The sequence below is a fragment of the Aedes aegypti genome, chromosome 3 (assembly GCF_002204515.2).
Source record: "Aedes aegypti strain LVP_AGWG chromosome 3, AaegL5.0 Primary Assembly, whole genome shotgun sequence".
In the NCBI taxonomy this organism is placed as follows: domain Eukaryota; kingdom Metazoa; phylum Arthropoda; class Insecta; order Diptera; family Culicidae; genus Aedes; species Aedes aegypti.
Window position 1 is genome coordinate 130,625,040 of NC_035109.1, and position 12,383 is coordinate 130,637,422.

Genomic DNA, 12,383 nt, shown 5'->3' on the forward strand with positions numbered 1-12,383 from the left:
GGCAGTAATCGCTTCGTGTCATGGGGTATGGGTTCGATTCCCGCTTCAGCCGTCGAAAATTTTCGTCAGGAATATTTCTCGGCTGTTCCACTGGAGCATGCTTGTCCGTTGTCTAGTGATAAGTTACAGTCTGTGCAGCTAAGTGGCTGAAGACGGTGTCCGTGTCTTTTTTAATATTAAACAGATATGAAATAAAAGCATGGAATGAGCTCACCAATATGTCCTCCATCCTTGACTGAGCAGCCACAAATCACCTTCAGCTTGGGTTTCGCGAATCACTTACCAGCAAAACGCGCGAAACGCCAAAAAACTATCCCGATGGGCCTTCGCAAAACACTGCCCAACAAAAGAAGTGCGAATCGAGCCACGAACGCAAGGTAAAATATCACCCCGATTGTGCGCCGAAAAACGATCTCGATAGCTTGGGCCTTCACAACACACTGCTTCCAACCAAACTATGTTCCATACATGACATTAAGTCCAATTTTGCATGTTCGGAGTTCTGGAACATTTCTGAGAGCGGAACTGGATTCAGAAACCTCAAATTCACTGAAGACACATAATTGGATCTTCAATACAGCTGAAAAGGTTATTTTTGTTTCACAGAGTTATCTATGAACCAAAAAAAATTAAAATGCAGAATCCAGAGGATAATCCTCAAGATATTCCCTCAAGGATTTCCTAAATTTCGATTAGGGATATTCATGCGAAAATATCCTGAATAAATTGTTGACACATTTTAAGAAGACATTTCTAAGTTCCTTCTGAATGGATTTTTCAGGAACTCTCGAAAGAAATATAAAGTCCATGGAAAAAATCTGGAGGAATCTTTTAAAATATTCTCAAAGAAATGTTAAGAAGAGCTCCTGAGAAAATAACTGTTGGAAGCTCTTATATGAATATCTGTAGGAGTTTTGGTTATCTATCAGTAATTCTTGATTCTTGGTAGTTGTTGGTGTTAGTTCTGGATGAATTTCTGAAAAAATATTCATAATTTTCCTCAAAGAAGAGGATATTTATAATTTATAATTTATATTTTTTTAAAAAAAGTTCGATAGGAGATTTCTCGATAGAATTGTTTAACACAGAGTCCATTTAAGACAGTTGAAATACAAGGAGTAATATCCAAAGAAATATCTTGACGATTTTCTAGAAACAAAAATAATTGAAATTTAAAGAAAAAAAATTGAAACTCAAAGAAAAAATATTGTTTGTAGTTTGTATAAAAATCAGGGGTGGTACACTTGCCCCAAATTCCGCTACCCGATCGAATACGGTAAGAGGCAATCACGCTTACCACTACACCGCTAGTTGCATAATCGAAAACAGTTTTCAAAATATCAAAGTAAAATAGGACCGGGTTATTTTCAAAGTAAAATAGGACCCGGTTATTTCAATAGGGCTTAAATGACATGAACGATTTCTTTTTTTCTCTGATAAGTTCGCTAAATTAGATAAATCTGTAATATTTCTTGTTAACAAAGCAAGAGATGATTCTTCATCCTACAGCACAAAAATATGTTACGAAAAGAGAATCAGTTTTCTACAATAACGCAAAGAGAGCAACGATGAAGAGAAATCGGTGAATGTAGAAAAACCCTTATGAAAAACAATGCTGATTTGTTCGCGTATTCACAACGTCTAATCTATTCTCTAGTGTGAAATGTATTGAAACTAAAGGCAAATCTAGCAACTGAATAAAGACAATATTTCCTATGAAAGCTACAGGTGTTCTCGCATTGATAGTCATCTGTGGCGAGTCATCATAGCACAGTTGTAAAACAAATTAATCGTCCCCAATTTGTAAAGCAGCGTACGAAAACCGCCAGTTAGTCACTAAATCAGCCCAGCAAAAAAAAACAACAGCACGCCCATTCATAAACAGTAAATCCCCGCAAATTAATTTGCACAGCTTACCTGTCCAAAATTGGTGAAGCCATATTTATCGGCAATGACGGTGGCGACGTCTGGTCCGCTCGGGATGTACACGGCAAACTCGTTCAGGTAGATCGGTATCGGTCGGTTTCGGCCACCACTGCTCGGTCGTCGGCCGAAATTTCTCGCACTACCACTAATTAGAGCACCGGTGCTAGCATTATAATTATTGGACGACACATTATCGTCATCATCCTCATTATTTGCATTAACATAATCAACATCATTTGATGAAATTAAATCCACTAACGACGACTCCAGCGCACTAACGGGATACTCAGTTCCGTTCAGCAGGACACCGAAGCTGTTAGGAATCGACTGTGACAACAGGAACAACGCAACCGAGCACAGCAACGAGACCATGCCGGAAATGTGATACCGCCTTCGGTGCCGCAGCAGCCGGTAGCATTCTGACGATGCTTCAGAACCCGAATACGAACTCAAGCGACGATTCGTCTTCTCCTCCTCCGCCTTCAACTGATGATAGACAGCTTCCGCCCGGTGCTCGGGAGCGGAATCACTTACGACCATATTAGCTGGACACTCTGCTCCTGTTGCCCTCGGCGGTCGTTGAAGTCGGCGGTAAAGGTGGTGGAATCGTTTCAACACTCGCTATCGCGCTCATAAACGTCGACTTTTCTTGACAACACCCCGGTTAAGCAGAAGCTTCTTCCCTCACTCACTTCACGCAACTACCGAAAAAGAATACCAGGATGGAACACTTGTACTCGGATTGATTTTTCCCGCGCGCGCACTCTCTCACGAATCACAGTAAATTAATTATTTCAATTTTCCACGAAAACCGTGACCTCCGCTTTCGCTCTACCACCGATTTCTTGGTAACCAAACTGGAGGAAACATTTTCTTCCTTGACGGCGAAGGAATGCTCGCTTGGTTGCAGGCGGGCTGTGGGCGGTGCCGCTCCTTCTATTTCACAAGAATCCACCAAATTACGGATTCAGTGCACGCGAACAGCGATGGATGGGCCGCCGATGGATGCACGAGAGCGGCAACAGCGGCGACGACGACGACGAGTGACGAGGCGTTGGTGGCGATGGGACAGAACGCGACTACCGGTTGCGTGCTGCTATTGTGAGGCAGGAACAACAGCTGAAAAGGGGCGAGAGAGATAGAGAAAGAGAGGAAAACATTATCATTATGATGTTTTGCTTGCATGACTGTGAATCATTTACAGGTTTTTCGTGTACTGGTGGAAGTTTTCAGGGCTTGGGGAGTGTGGGACAGAATGAATCATTGTAGAACGTAGAGGAGTGCCAAATTTCATTTGTACTCTTCTACCGAAAACGGTAAGAGCAGTATCGTATATGAGTGAAAACTTAACAGGGACGTACTTTTCGCCGTTTTGTTCTTTTTGTCATGATGGGTTTTTGTCGACAAAATCTTCCTAATTCGACAGTATTATGCGCTGATATGCCACGAGTTATGATGCAAATATTGAATCCAGTGTGCTATAGAAAACCATTCATGACGGAGAGAACAAATATGTAAATACAATAAGCCACCCTACCATTCAAAGATTATTTTGAAATGTTTAGTGTTTACCAACACAACTCACATGTGACTGCACTGCTGCATAGTTGTAAAATCGATAAAGGGACAATATATAAAATGACAAAATCGTAAAAGATTCTTTTTATTGAAATAAAAAAAATACCTACTGTCTATTAATTTGTTTTTTCGTCTGTTTGTGTCATTCGGTCTAACTCATGAAATGGATCGTTATTGGAACATGATGAAGACATCATTGAAAAAGTGTTGATAGTGCGTTATGTTCTATCCTTCCTACTGCCAACACAAAAAATTACACCCTTCTACTTCCTTGGCAATATTATCTAGGAAGGCTAGTGCTACCATTACCTGTTGCTATAAGAATGGTAGTCGTAAAAAATCTTCGTTATTGTACTTTATTATTTTTTAGTTGAAATCCAATGAGAATAACCACGTGGATTCATAGGCGTCACCAGGATTTTCATCAAGGGGCGGGGGAGTTGTAAGCGACTTTAAAAGTTCATTCACGATTTTCACGCAAAACTAATCAAAACTTCAGTAACCTTTTTGCATGCAACTTTAAACTTTGATGGATATCAACCCTCCTTTTTCTTCACAATGAGCAAGGTGGAATCACTAAAGCATCTCAGTTCAATTTGTTGGCCGAGTAACGAGCCTTGGAAAATTACATATTGGGGACTCGATTGGATAGGAACTTCCTATTGACTAGCAATTTCGTTCTAGCCAATTATTGACGCTAGAAATCAGGATTTCATACAGTTCCTTCAAGAAATTCCTAATATAGATTCCTCAGTATTTCTGCTAAGAATAGCTCCAAACTTTATCCAGGCATCTAGTAAGTATTCCTTCAAGAAATGCGACAAAAAAACACCATGAAAAAGTTTAAGGATTGCCGTAGAGATTGTCCAGGATTAGTTTTTCGTTTCCCCTCCGGGTGCATTCTTCAAGGAGTTTTTTTTTCAGAAAAGCACAATATATTCTATCAAGTTTATTGTTTCAAAGATACAGTTCAAGGGCTGCCAATTTATTTGTTATCATTTGTTGCAAAGAATGATCATATACTATTGCATAGATTTTTCCTGGATTCTGTACATTTAACTATAATCTTCATCATTGTACTGTTTTCTTCAAGTATATCCTATAAAGACTCATCATGGCTAACCTTCTACGATCATTTTCAAATTAGCACCGGTAACTAAACCAAGAATCTAAGTATATCATTAAGATCATTAAAATTTCTTCAATGATTTATAAAATAATTTGGTTTCGTTCCTCTTAAACAGTAACAATAAATTTCACAGCAGTTTTTTTTTTGGAATCCGTTTAAATGTAAGTTGAATGAATTCCAACAGAATTTCCTCTAGAGATTCCTAAATGAATTTTCCTTAGAATGCTTTGCAAATTCATCCAGGTATTTTTTAAAGAATTCCTTCTACACAAATTCTAGAAATTCTTTTAGGGACTCATCCACAGCTATCGTCAGGGATTATTTTATTATAAAATTCACAGAAACTTGTGCAACCATTTTATTTTCTTATTTTTGCTAATGATTGTATGGAATATTTAAAGTTATTTATAAATAAATGATAGTGATATTGAAGTTAGCATAAGATGATATCCTGAAAAATCTCTAAAGTCAATTTTGATTTATCTTTTGAAGAATTGTTTGAATACTTGGGAAAAATATTAGATTTTTTCCTAGGAAAACACAGGATTAATTCTTAGAAAAATCATTGCAATACATATTGAAAGTAATCCTTGAATGAAATCACTTGAGGTAATTCCGTTAAAAATCGTAAACTATTCTTTCTGAAGGAACTATTAAAAGTTTCTAAAAGACAATGAAAAACAAATCAAGTACCATGCCATTTGATTCGAGTGTAGTTTGTATCCTTTGACAGCCGTCCCCAATGTCGTGTACTTTACTCGGATTAACCTTCGGGCTGTCGCGCTTTTGTACTTTGTACAACAGTTGTGATTTATATGCTATGATTTTGTGACAAAGATATCTATCGACATCAAACCAAAATGTATTCCTCAAGAATATTTTCAAGAACAATACTCAACAGTTTTTGTTTACAGTATGGTTCTTAATAATGCGGTTAAATAAACAAATGTACATGGAAGTCGCATAATAATTAGTAGATCACTATTTTAAATTGGTATATCTTAAAATCCAGATAATTTCGAAACATGGGGTCTTCAGTAAAGTTGTTCTGGAAGTGGAGCGCTATCTGATGGTGCCTCATTTATTTCGGAATTTGACCGCTAGGTGGCACTAGTGGGCATGCAACTTTTACTTTTGTTCTGCAGATATTTTAGGATCCTGAAAATTTAGAATCTTCGGCAAAGTTGTTCAGTAAGTTAAGGACTATCATTGTTTGAGCTAGTGGATTCAAAATTTTGCCACCAGGCTGCGCTAGCGAGCATGAAACTTTTGTTTTGCTGACACTTCAGGATCCTGACCTTTTAGAAAAATGGTAGCTTCAACAAAGTTGATGCGTAGATCAAAGACCATCATTATTTTAGCTAATCTCGAACTTCAAGGATTAAACAAAGAAAGGATTTGAGCAACTGAACAACTTTGCCGGAGATGCCATCTTTCTATTTGGTCAAGATCCTGAGACCTACCAAATAAATGTTTCATGCTCACTAGCGTCACTAACTTGATCAATTATAGCTCTTGAGCCACTGAACAACTTTGCCGAAGACGTAAACTTTCTAAGTCAGGCTCTTGGGATATTCACAAAACCATACGTGTTGTACAAAGTACAACGCGTGACTATTGAAACGTAAAAACTGCATTAAAAAAATTAATTAGCTAAAGCTTAGCTAAAGCTTAGCTAAAGCTTAGCTAAAGCTTAGCTAAAGCTTAGCTAAAGCTTAGCTAAAGCTTAGCTAAAGCTAAGCTAAAGCTTAGCTAAAGCTTAGCTAAAGCTTATCTAAAGCTAAGCTAAAGCTAAGCTAAAGCTAAGCTAAAGCTAAGCTAAAGCTAAGCTAAAGCTAAGCTAAAGCTAAGCTAAAGCTAAGCTAAAGCTAAGCTAAAGCTAAGCTAAAGCTAAGCTAAAGCTAAGCTAAAGCTAAGCTAAAGCTAAGCTAAAGCTAAGCTAAAGCTAAGCTAAAGCTAAGCTAGCTAAAGCTAAGCTAAAGCTAAGCTAAAGCTAAGCTAAAGCTAAGCTAAAGCTAAGCTAAAGCTAAGCTAAAGCTAAGCTAAAGCTAAGCTAAAGCTAAGCTAAAGCTAAGCTAAAGCTAAGCTAAAGCTAAGCTAAAGCTAAGCTAAAGCTAAGCTAAAGCTAAGCTAAAGCTAAGCTAAAGCTAAGCTAAAGCTAAGCTAAAGCTAAGCTAAAGCTAAGCTAAAGCTAAGCTAAAGCTAAGCTAAAGCTAAGCTAAAGCTAAGCTAAAGCTAAGCTAAAGCTAAGCTAAAGCTAAGCTAAAGCTAAGCTAAAGCTAAGCTAAAGCTAAGCTAAAGCTAAGCTAAAGCTAAGCTAAAGCTAAGCTAAAGCTAAGCTAAAGCTAAGCTAAAGCTAAGCTAAAGCTAAGCTAAAGCTAAGCTAAAGCTAAGCTAAAGCTAAGCTAAAGCTAAGCTAAAGCTAAGCTAAAGCTAAGCTAAAGCTAAGCTAAAGCTAAGCTAAAGCTAAGCTAAAGCTAAGCTAAAGCTAAGCTAAAGCTAAGCTAAAGCTAAGCTAAAGCTAAGCTAAAGCTAAAGCTAAGCTAAAGCTAAGCTTAAGCCAATAAAATTAAAATTTAGTTGTAATATTGTCCTGGTCAAAGCTCAAAGCTTGTTGCAAATTAAACTAACGATGGAAATTCACAGTCACTTCTATACATAAATCAGACTGAAACAATGCAAAAACCACTCATTCGCCGTGAAAAATAAAATTCCAAAAACAATAACATCACGCAATGATAAACGATTACTCATTTTTTTGTAACGAGTCCACAAAAAAAATAAACGAATGACAATCCCCACAAAAAAAGATGAAAATATCGACTCGGATCCGTTGTTCAAATCAGGTAACATTCCGCCGGTGAAGAATGTCACCTCGTAAAAAGTAGTCCCTCAGCCCGAACTCATTTAGAGGCGGCGCCAGGAGGAGTGACCTCATAATTCGCGCCAGTCCGTTTTGGTTGGGTTCATTACGATTTGGTGCTGGTAGGTGCCTGCGAGGAGCCGAGCAGATTTACAGTAACTCCAAAAAGGTAGGTTAAGTACTCAGCCCTGGCGCACTTTTTTTTTCGTTGGAGAAATGGAAGACTAAATAGCAGCGGTTCGTTTTTCAGTGCGAAGTGCGGGTTGTGGACGTGGCAGATTTATTGGCCAGTGAGTCCTCCAACCACCGCACTTGATTACTGTGGGTTTTCGGCGTAATGGGTGAATCATTTTTTAGTTCTTGGATTTTTCCTATTGTCACCGGAGAAATGATATATTTGTTACTGGGGTTTGTTCTTCTCTTGCCCGGGATTTCATAAGGCAAAAATCATGGGAAATTTTCTCGAATTCCCTGGGCATAAGGTGTAAAAATGATAAATGTCAAAAAAAAAGCTAGGGTATCCCGGGAATTTCTAGGATTAGGATTAGTTTTCGCAGCGGATTTTGTTTGTAGAGTATTAATCGTTGGACTGTATCACATGTTAGAGACTCAAGTCCAACTAGCAAGCAAGAAAGGGTTGTTTTGTGGCGATTCTTTCATTTTCTTTTTCTTCTTATCGCAGCCTTCTTTATCCTCAAAAAGGGTTAATTTTGTTCTTCACGTTCTCTTCGTGTCAATTCTGTTTCAATGTGTTCAACAGATTCGGACAGTCCTGTCGTTTGGGTTGGCAGCACATCACTTAAAGGTAAATCTCGAACCTAAAATCTGACCCGCATATAAAGTGGTTTCGTTGGCTCGATTAGCTCCGTTGTAAATCGGTGGAAAGAAGGCAGGGACATAACTAAGTCAGAAAAATTAGAGTTACAGTTGTAAACGACCGACCTCCCTAATATTCTTTTGTAACACGATCCAACGAAGCAAACGAATCAGGGACATTTTATATTATCAGAGATTATGGAATTCTTATTACAAGTCTTACACTTAGTGCACTCCGCTTCCCGTCGAAACTTCCCAGAACCCCAACAAGCTTAATTAATTGACGTACACAATAAACCCTGACAATGGAACGACAATCGCCCGAACGGAACAAGTGCCCCAAGGGGGGAAATTGACTTCTGAGAAATGTTCATTTGACTTGACCGATAAAAATAATGTGCCGATTCTGGGGAAGTGCCCTTCCCGTCATTAAATTGTTGCCTGGGGGGATACATTGAAAGAAAAATTCGATGAAATTGATAGCCGAAGTAATTTCCGCTAGCGGCGGCGGTCCGTTGCAAATTGGAAATGCTTAATGATGATCAATTGTTGTAGTGAAAAAAAAGTCTAATTGATTTCATTGTTTTTTCTACAATTGAGTTCGCACTGTTACTCAATTAGCACACATTGAACCAACGAATTTAACAAGAAACTTTGACCATATAGCATCATTTATGTGGTTCAGGATTTTTTTTCGGAAACTACTTGTAAATGCAGCGATATCCTGGAAGTGCTTTCAGCATGAGTGATTTTTCGGTTCACGGAAGCTTCCAATCAGATTCGACAAAAAATATTGTAATGATATGAAATCTGCAAGCAAGTGTCTTTTTGTGTTGTGTTTTTTATGTTTCCTTACTTTTTTAAATCTGCAACCAGACCCCTGAGAAGCTCACCGCTGCATTAAGCGTTGACTTTTTATGCACGTTGCAGACTGACCTCTTTGGTTGAGGCATTGAACATCTTCCTTGATGATGAGCCCGATGGGCGTCATCCCGGCTATGATGCACACGGCCTCTTAAGATACCGTTTGGTATGCGTTTGCTACTCTTAAGTACATGATCCTGTACGCGCTACCCAATCGCTTTATGTTTCTGCTCGTTCCATGCGCCTTTGATCAGATTGGTCCTCCATACCTCAGTATGGATAGTGCCACGCCGGCAAAGAGCTTGTGTTAGCTGGCAATTACAGCAGAGCTGTTAGACATCATCCTCGAAAGCGCCGCTATAGCTGTAGATGCCCTTTTACAGACATATTCAACGTAGTTATAGAAGCTGAGCTTATTGTCGATCATTACCCCAAGATGCCTAAGGGATCGCTTGAACTCTATGGTACAATCACCTACCGAGATAAGCACCCGTTGCTCGGATTTGCGGTTGTTGAACAACACCATCTCAGTGTTGTTACGGACCAGTGCTAGTTTCCTAGACGTCATCCATTCCTCAACTATGGAGAAAGAGTGCGCTGCTGTCAACTCTACTTCCTCCATCGATTCGCCATAGACCAACAATCTTAACACCCGTCGTAAGGGGTAGCCTTAGTACATAACCGTACATAACATTCTATAACATCGGGCCCAGGTTCAAGGGCTCAAGGTTCAAGGTACTCCCGCGGTGCTTCGAACACTGGTCTACCCCTCCTCTGTGTCATACATCAGAATTCTACCTTCAAAACAGCTCTCTAGAGGCTTACACAACTGCACCGGTACCTTGAGGCGATGAAGCGCGTGTTCTATTGCTTCCCAGCTTGTGCTGTTGGACGCATTTTTCACATCTAGAGTGACAATCGCATGCTGAACGACCGACTGGATAGCGTCCACCGTAGATTTACCTTTCCTGAAACCAAACTGGTTGTTGGACAGGCCGTCCGCATCTCCGTGTACGATTGTTCCGTGAAGTAAAACTGCATTGAGCAATTCTCGCTGAAACCAGGCCGCCATCGGCACCTATCGTTAGAATTTCAATTTTATGTCACTGATCGCTAGTTTTCGATAAAACTTAAGGGTGGTCCTTTCTGTTTTCTCAAATTGGTGGACCCCTCGTACGCCAGCTAGCTGAACAGTTTGCGAAAAAGCCCATTTTTTTGATAAATCTTGGGTATTTCGTCACGTGATATGTCTCATATTTCGCTTGGAACACAAAGCAAACTTAGTGGCATCATATAGCGAAAGGTTATAGCTTTCATTTGAAATCGAAAAAAAATTGGCGGCCATCTTGAATTTTGAAAGAAAAATCGTTTTTTCACCATTAGCGCACCGCTAGTTTTGAATTCTGAGATCACCATCAGAAAGCTGAGGAAAAATTGCATAAGATAGGCTACAGAAACTAGTTGAGCAATGGTATTTACCCTATCAAATGAACGATTTTCTAAATCATGTTCTACGATTTTGACGCACATGACGAGTGCAATCAATACAAAAACCTTTTTTGTACAACAAAGAAACCAGTTTTCAACCTTTGTTGTTTTATTCGAGTCGAGTAAAGAATAAGAATATTATTTTAAGTGAAAAAATCTGGCGGCCATCTTGGATTTTGACGCCATTTTGCACACTTAGTATAATCTGCCGAATCTCGGCTTTCGAAAACCGAGATCCGCACAGCCGAGCGCTCGGCAGTCATCTCGGTTTAAAATTTCAACTGATTAACTCGGTTTATGTGAGAGGTTTTAGCTGCCGTATTAAACTGAAAATCTCGGCATCACACAAACTGAAATCACAGCAAAAATAGAAAACAATCTTTATTGAGGCTCTTTTAGGCACAGGAAGTATTTTTTAATTTAATAATCTTAAGTACTGGCAACTTTGGGGCTGCTCATGAATCATTTACGGATATGATAATTGATGTGTCTTTGAAATTCGTCTTATTATTCCGTAATTACTTCCTGGCCGAAAAAGCACGTAATACTCGACACTGATCACCCATAATGAGCACTAGAAAAATGCTAAAAGATCACATTGAGCGTACTTACTGAAGATTTTGTGCAATCTAACTTCTTCGGACTTCATCATTTCAAGCACTTGGTTTATTTCAGAATCTTTTTCACGATATTTTCACTACTTTTCACATATAAACAAATCCGAATCAAACTTTTCTGAATGTGAATGAAAATAAGATGGCAGATGGTCAAACAAAATACTGAGAATCTCGGTAAACTTGGATGGAAAACCGATATATCAGTATTCAAGAAAACTGAGTTCGGTGAAAGCATTGTTAACGTTGGAGCTCGGCATACAATGCTGCCGAGATACGGATAAAAAGTAGAATCAACCGAGATTTCAGTTTCATAAGTTGCTGAATCTCGGTTATAAATAATTTTTAGCTAAGTTTTCAGCAAAATGTGCGAAAACCGAGTCAATTCAGCAATTTCAAATGCCGAGCCCGCGAAAAAAAATTAAGTGTGTGATTTTTAGTAGAAGAATGAATTTGTCACCTTGATAGCATTCAGCATGTCAGTGACCACCAATAAAAAAAAGGTTACGTATACTCTTTTTCTTATTATTCTTCATTTACCTGACGTTACGTCCCTACTGGAACCGAACCGGATACTCAGCTTTATTAGTTATAAATCCAGGTTATTAGACAGGAATTTGTTTTTATAATGCGATTTCTGACAACAGAATAATTCTACGACATATCTTTTAATTCAGTAATAATGCATAAATAAATTCTATAAATGACATTGATTGTATTAAACAAACATTTTTGTACCATTCATTGAATGAAGTTTATTGATTGGGCAACGGAACATTAGTAAGTCTTGTTGTAATATCTGTAGTTTTAACGTAAAACATTGACAAAAGTGCATTAATTTAGAATGTAAATCTTACATTTTGAAGCAAAAAAACATCCTGGATTTTCTGAACCATAAAGTATCGTTTTTACTACCGCCCAACATGCATGTGAAAAATAGCGAAATTGAAAGATGAGAAGTAGGTTTTGTTCTAATGCGGACGTAATGCCGAAACGCAGGTGTATTATTTCGAGGTTGGAAAATCTGGCGGCCATCTTGGATTTCGACGCCATCTTGGTTTTAAGCAGTTAAATGATGTTTTACCATCTCAGTGCACATCATGTT

The 12,383-nt window shown here is 38.6% G+C and overlaps 1 protein-coding gene across 2 annotated transcripts in view; it reads right to left on the reverse strand.

Moving 5' to 3' along the window:
• The window catches only part of LOC5573800 (furin-like protease 2), a 1,094,423-nt gene that overhangs the window by 535,015 nt on the left and 547,025 nt on the right, over positions 1-12,383 (reverse strand). For both annotated transcript variants that reach the window (XM_021848509.1, XM_021848508.1), the window contains exon 2: positions 1,918-3,045. In XM_021848509.1, coding sequence (XP_021704201.1) covers positions 1,918-2,466 — 549 coding nt within the window. In that variant the 5' untranslated portion in view covers positions 2,467-3,045. The remainder of the gene's footprint in view (positions 1-1,917; positions 3,046-12,383) is intronic.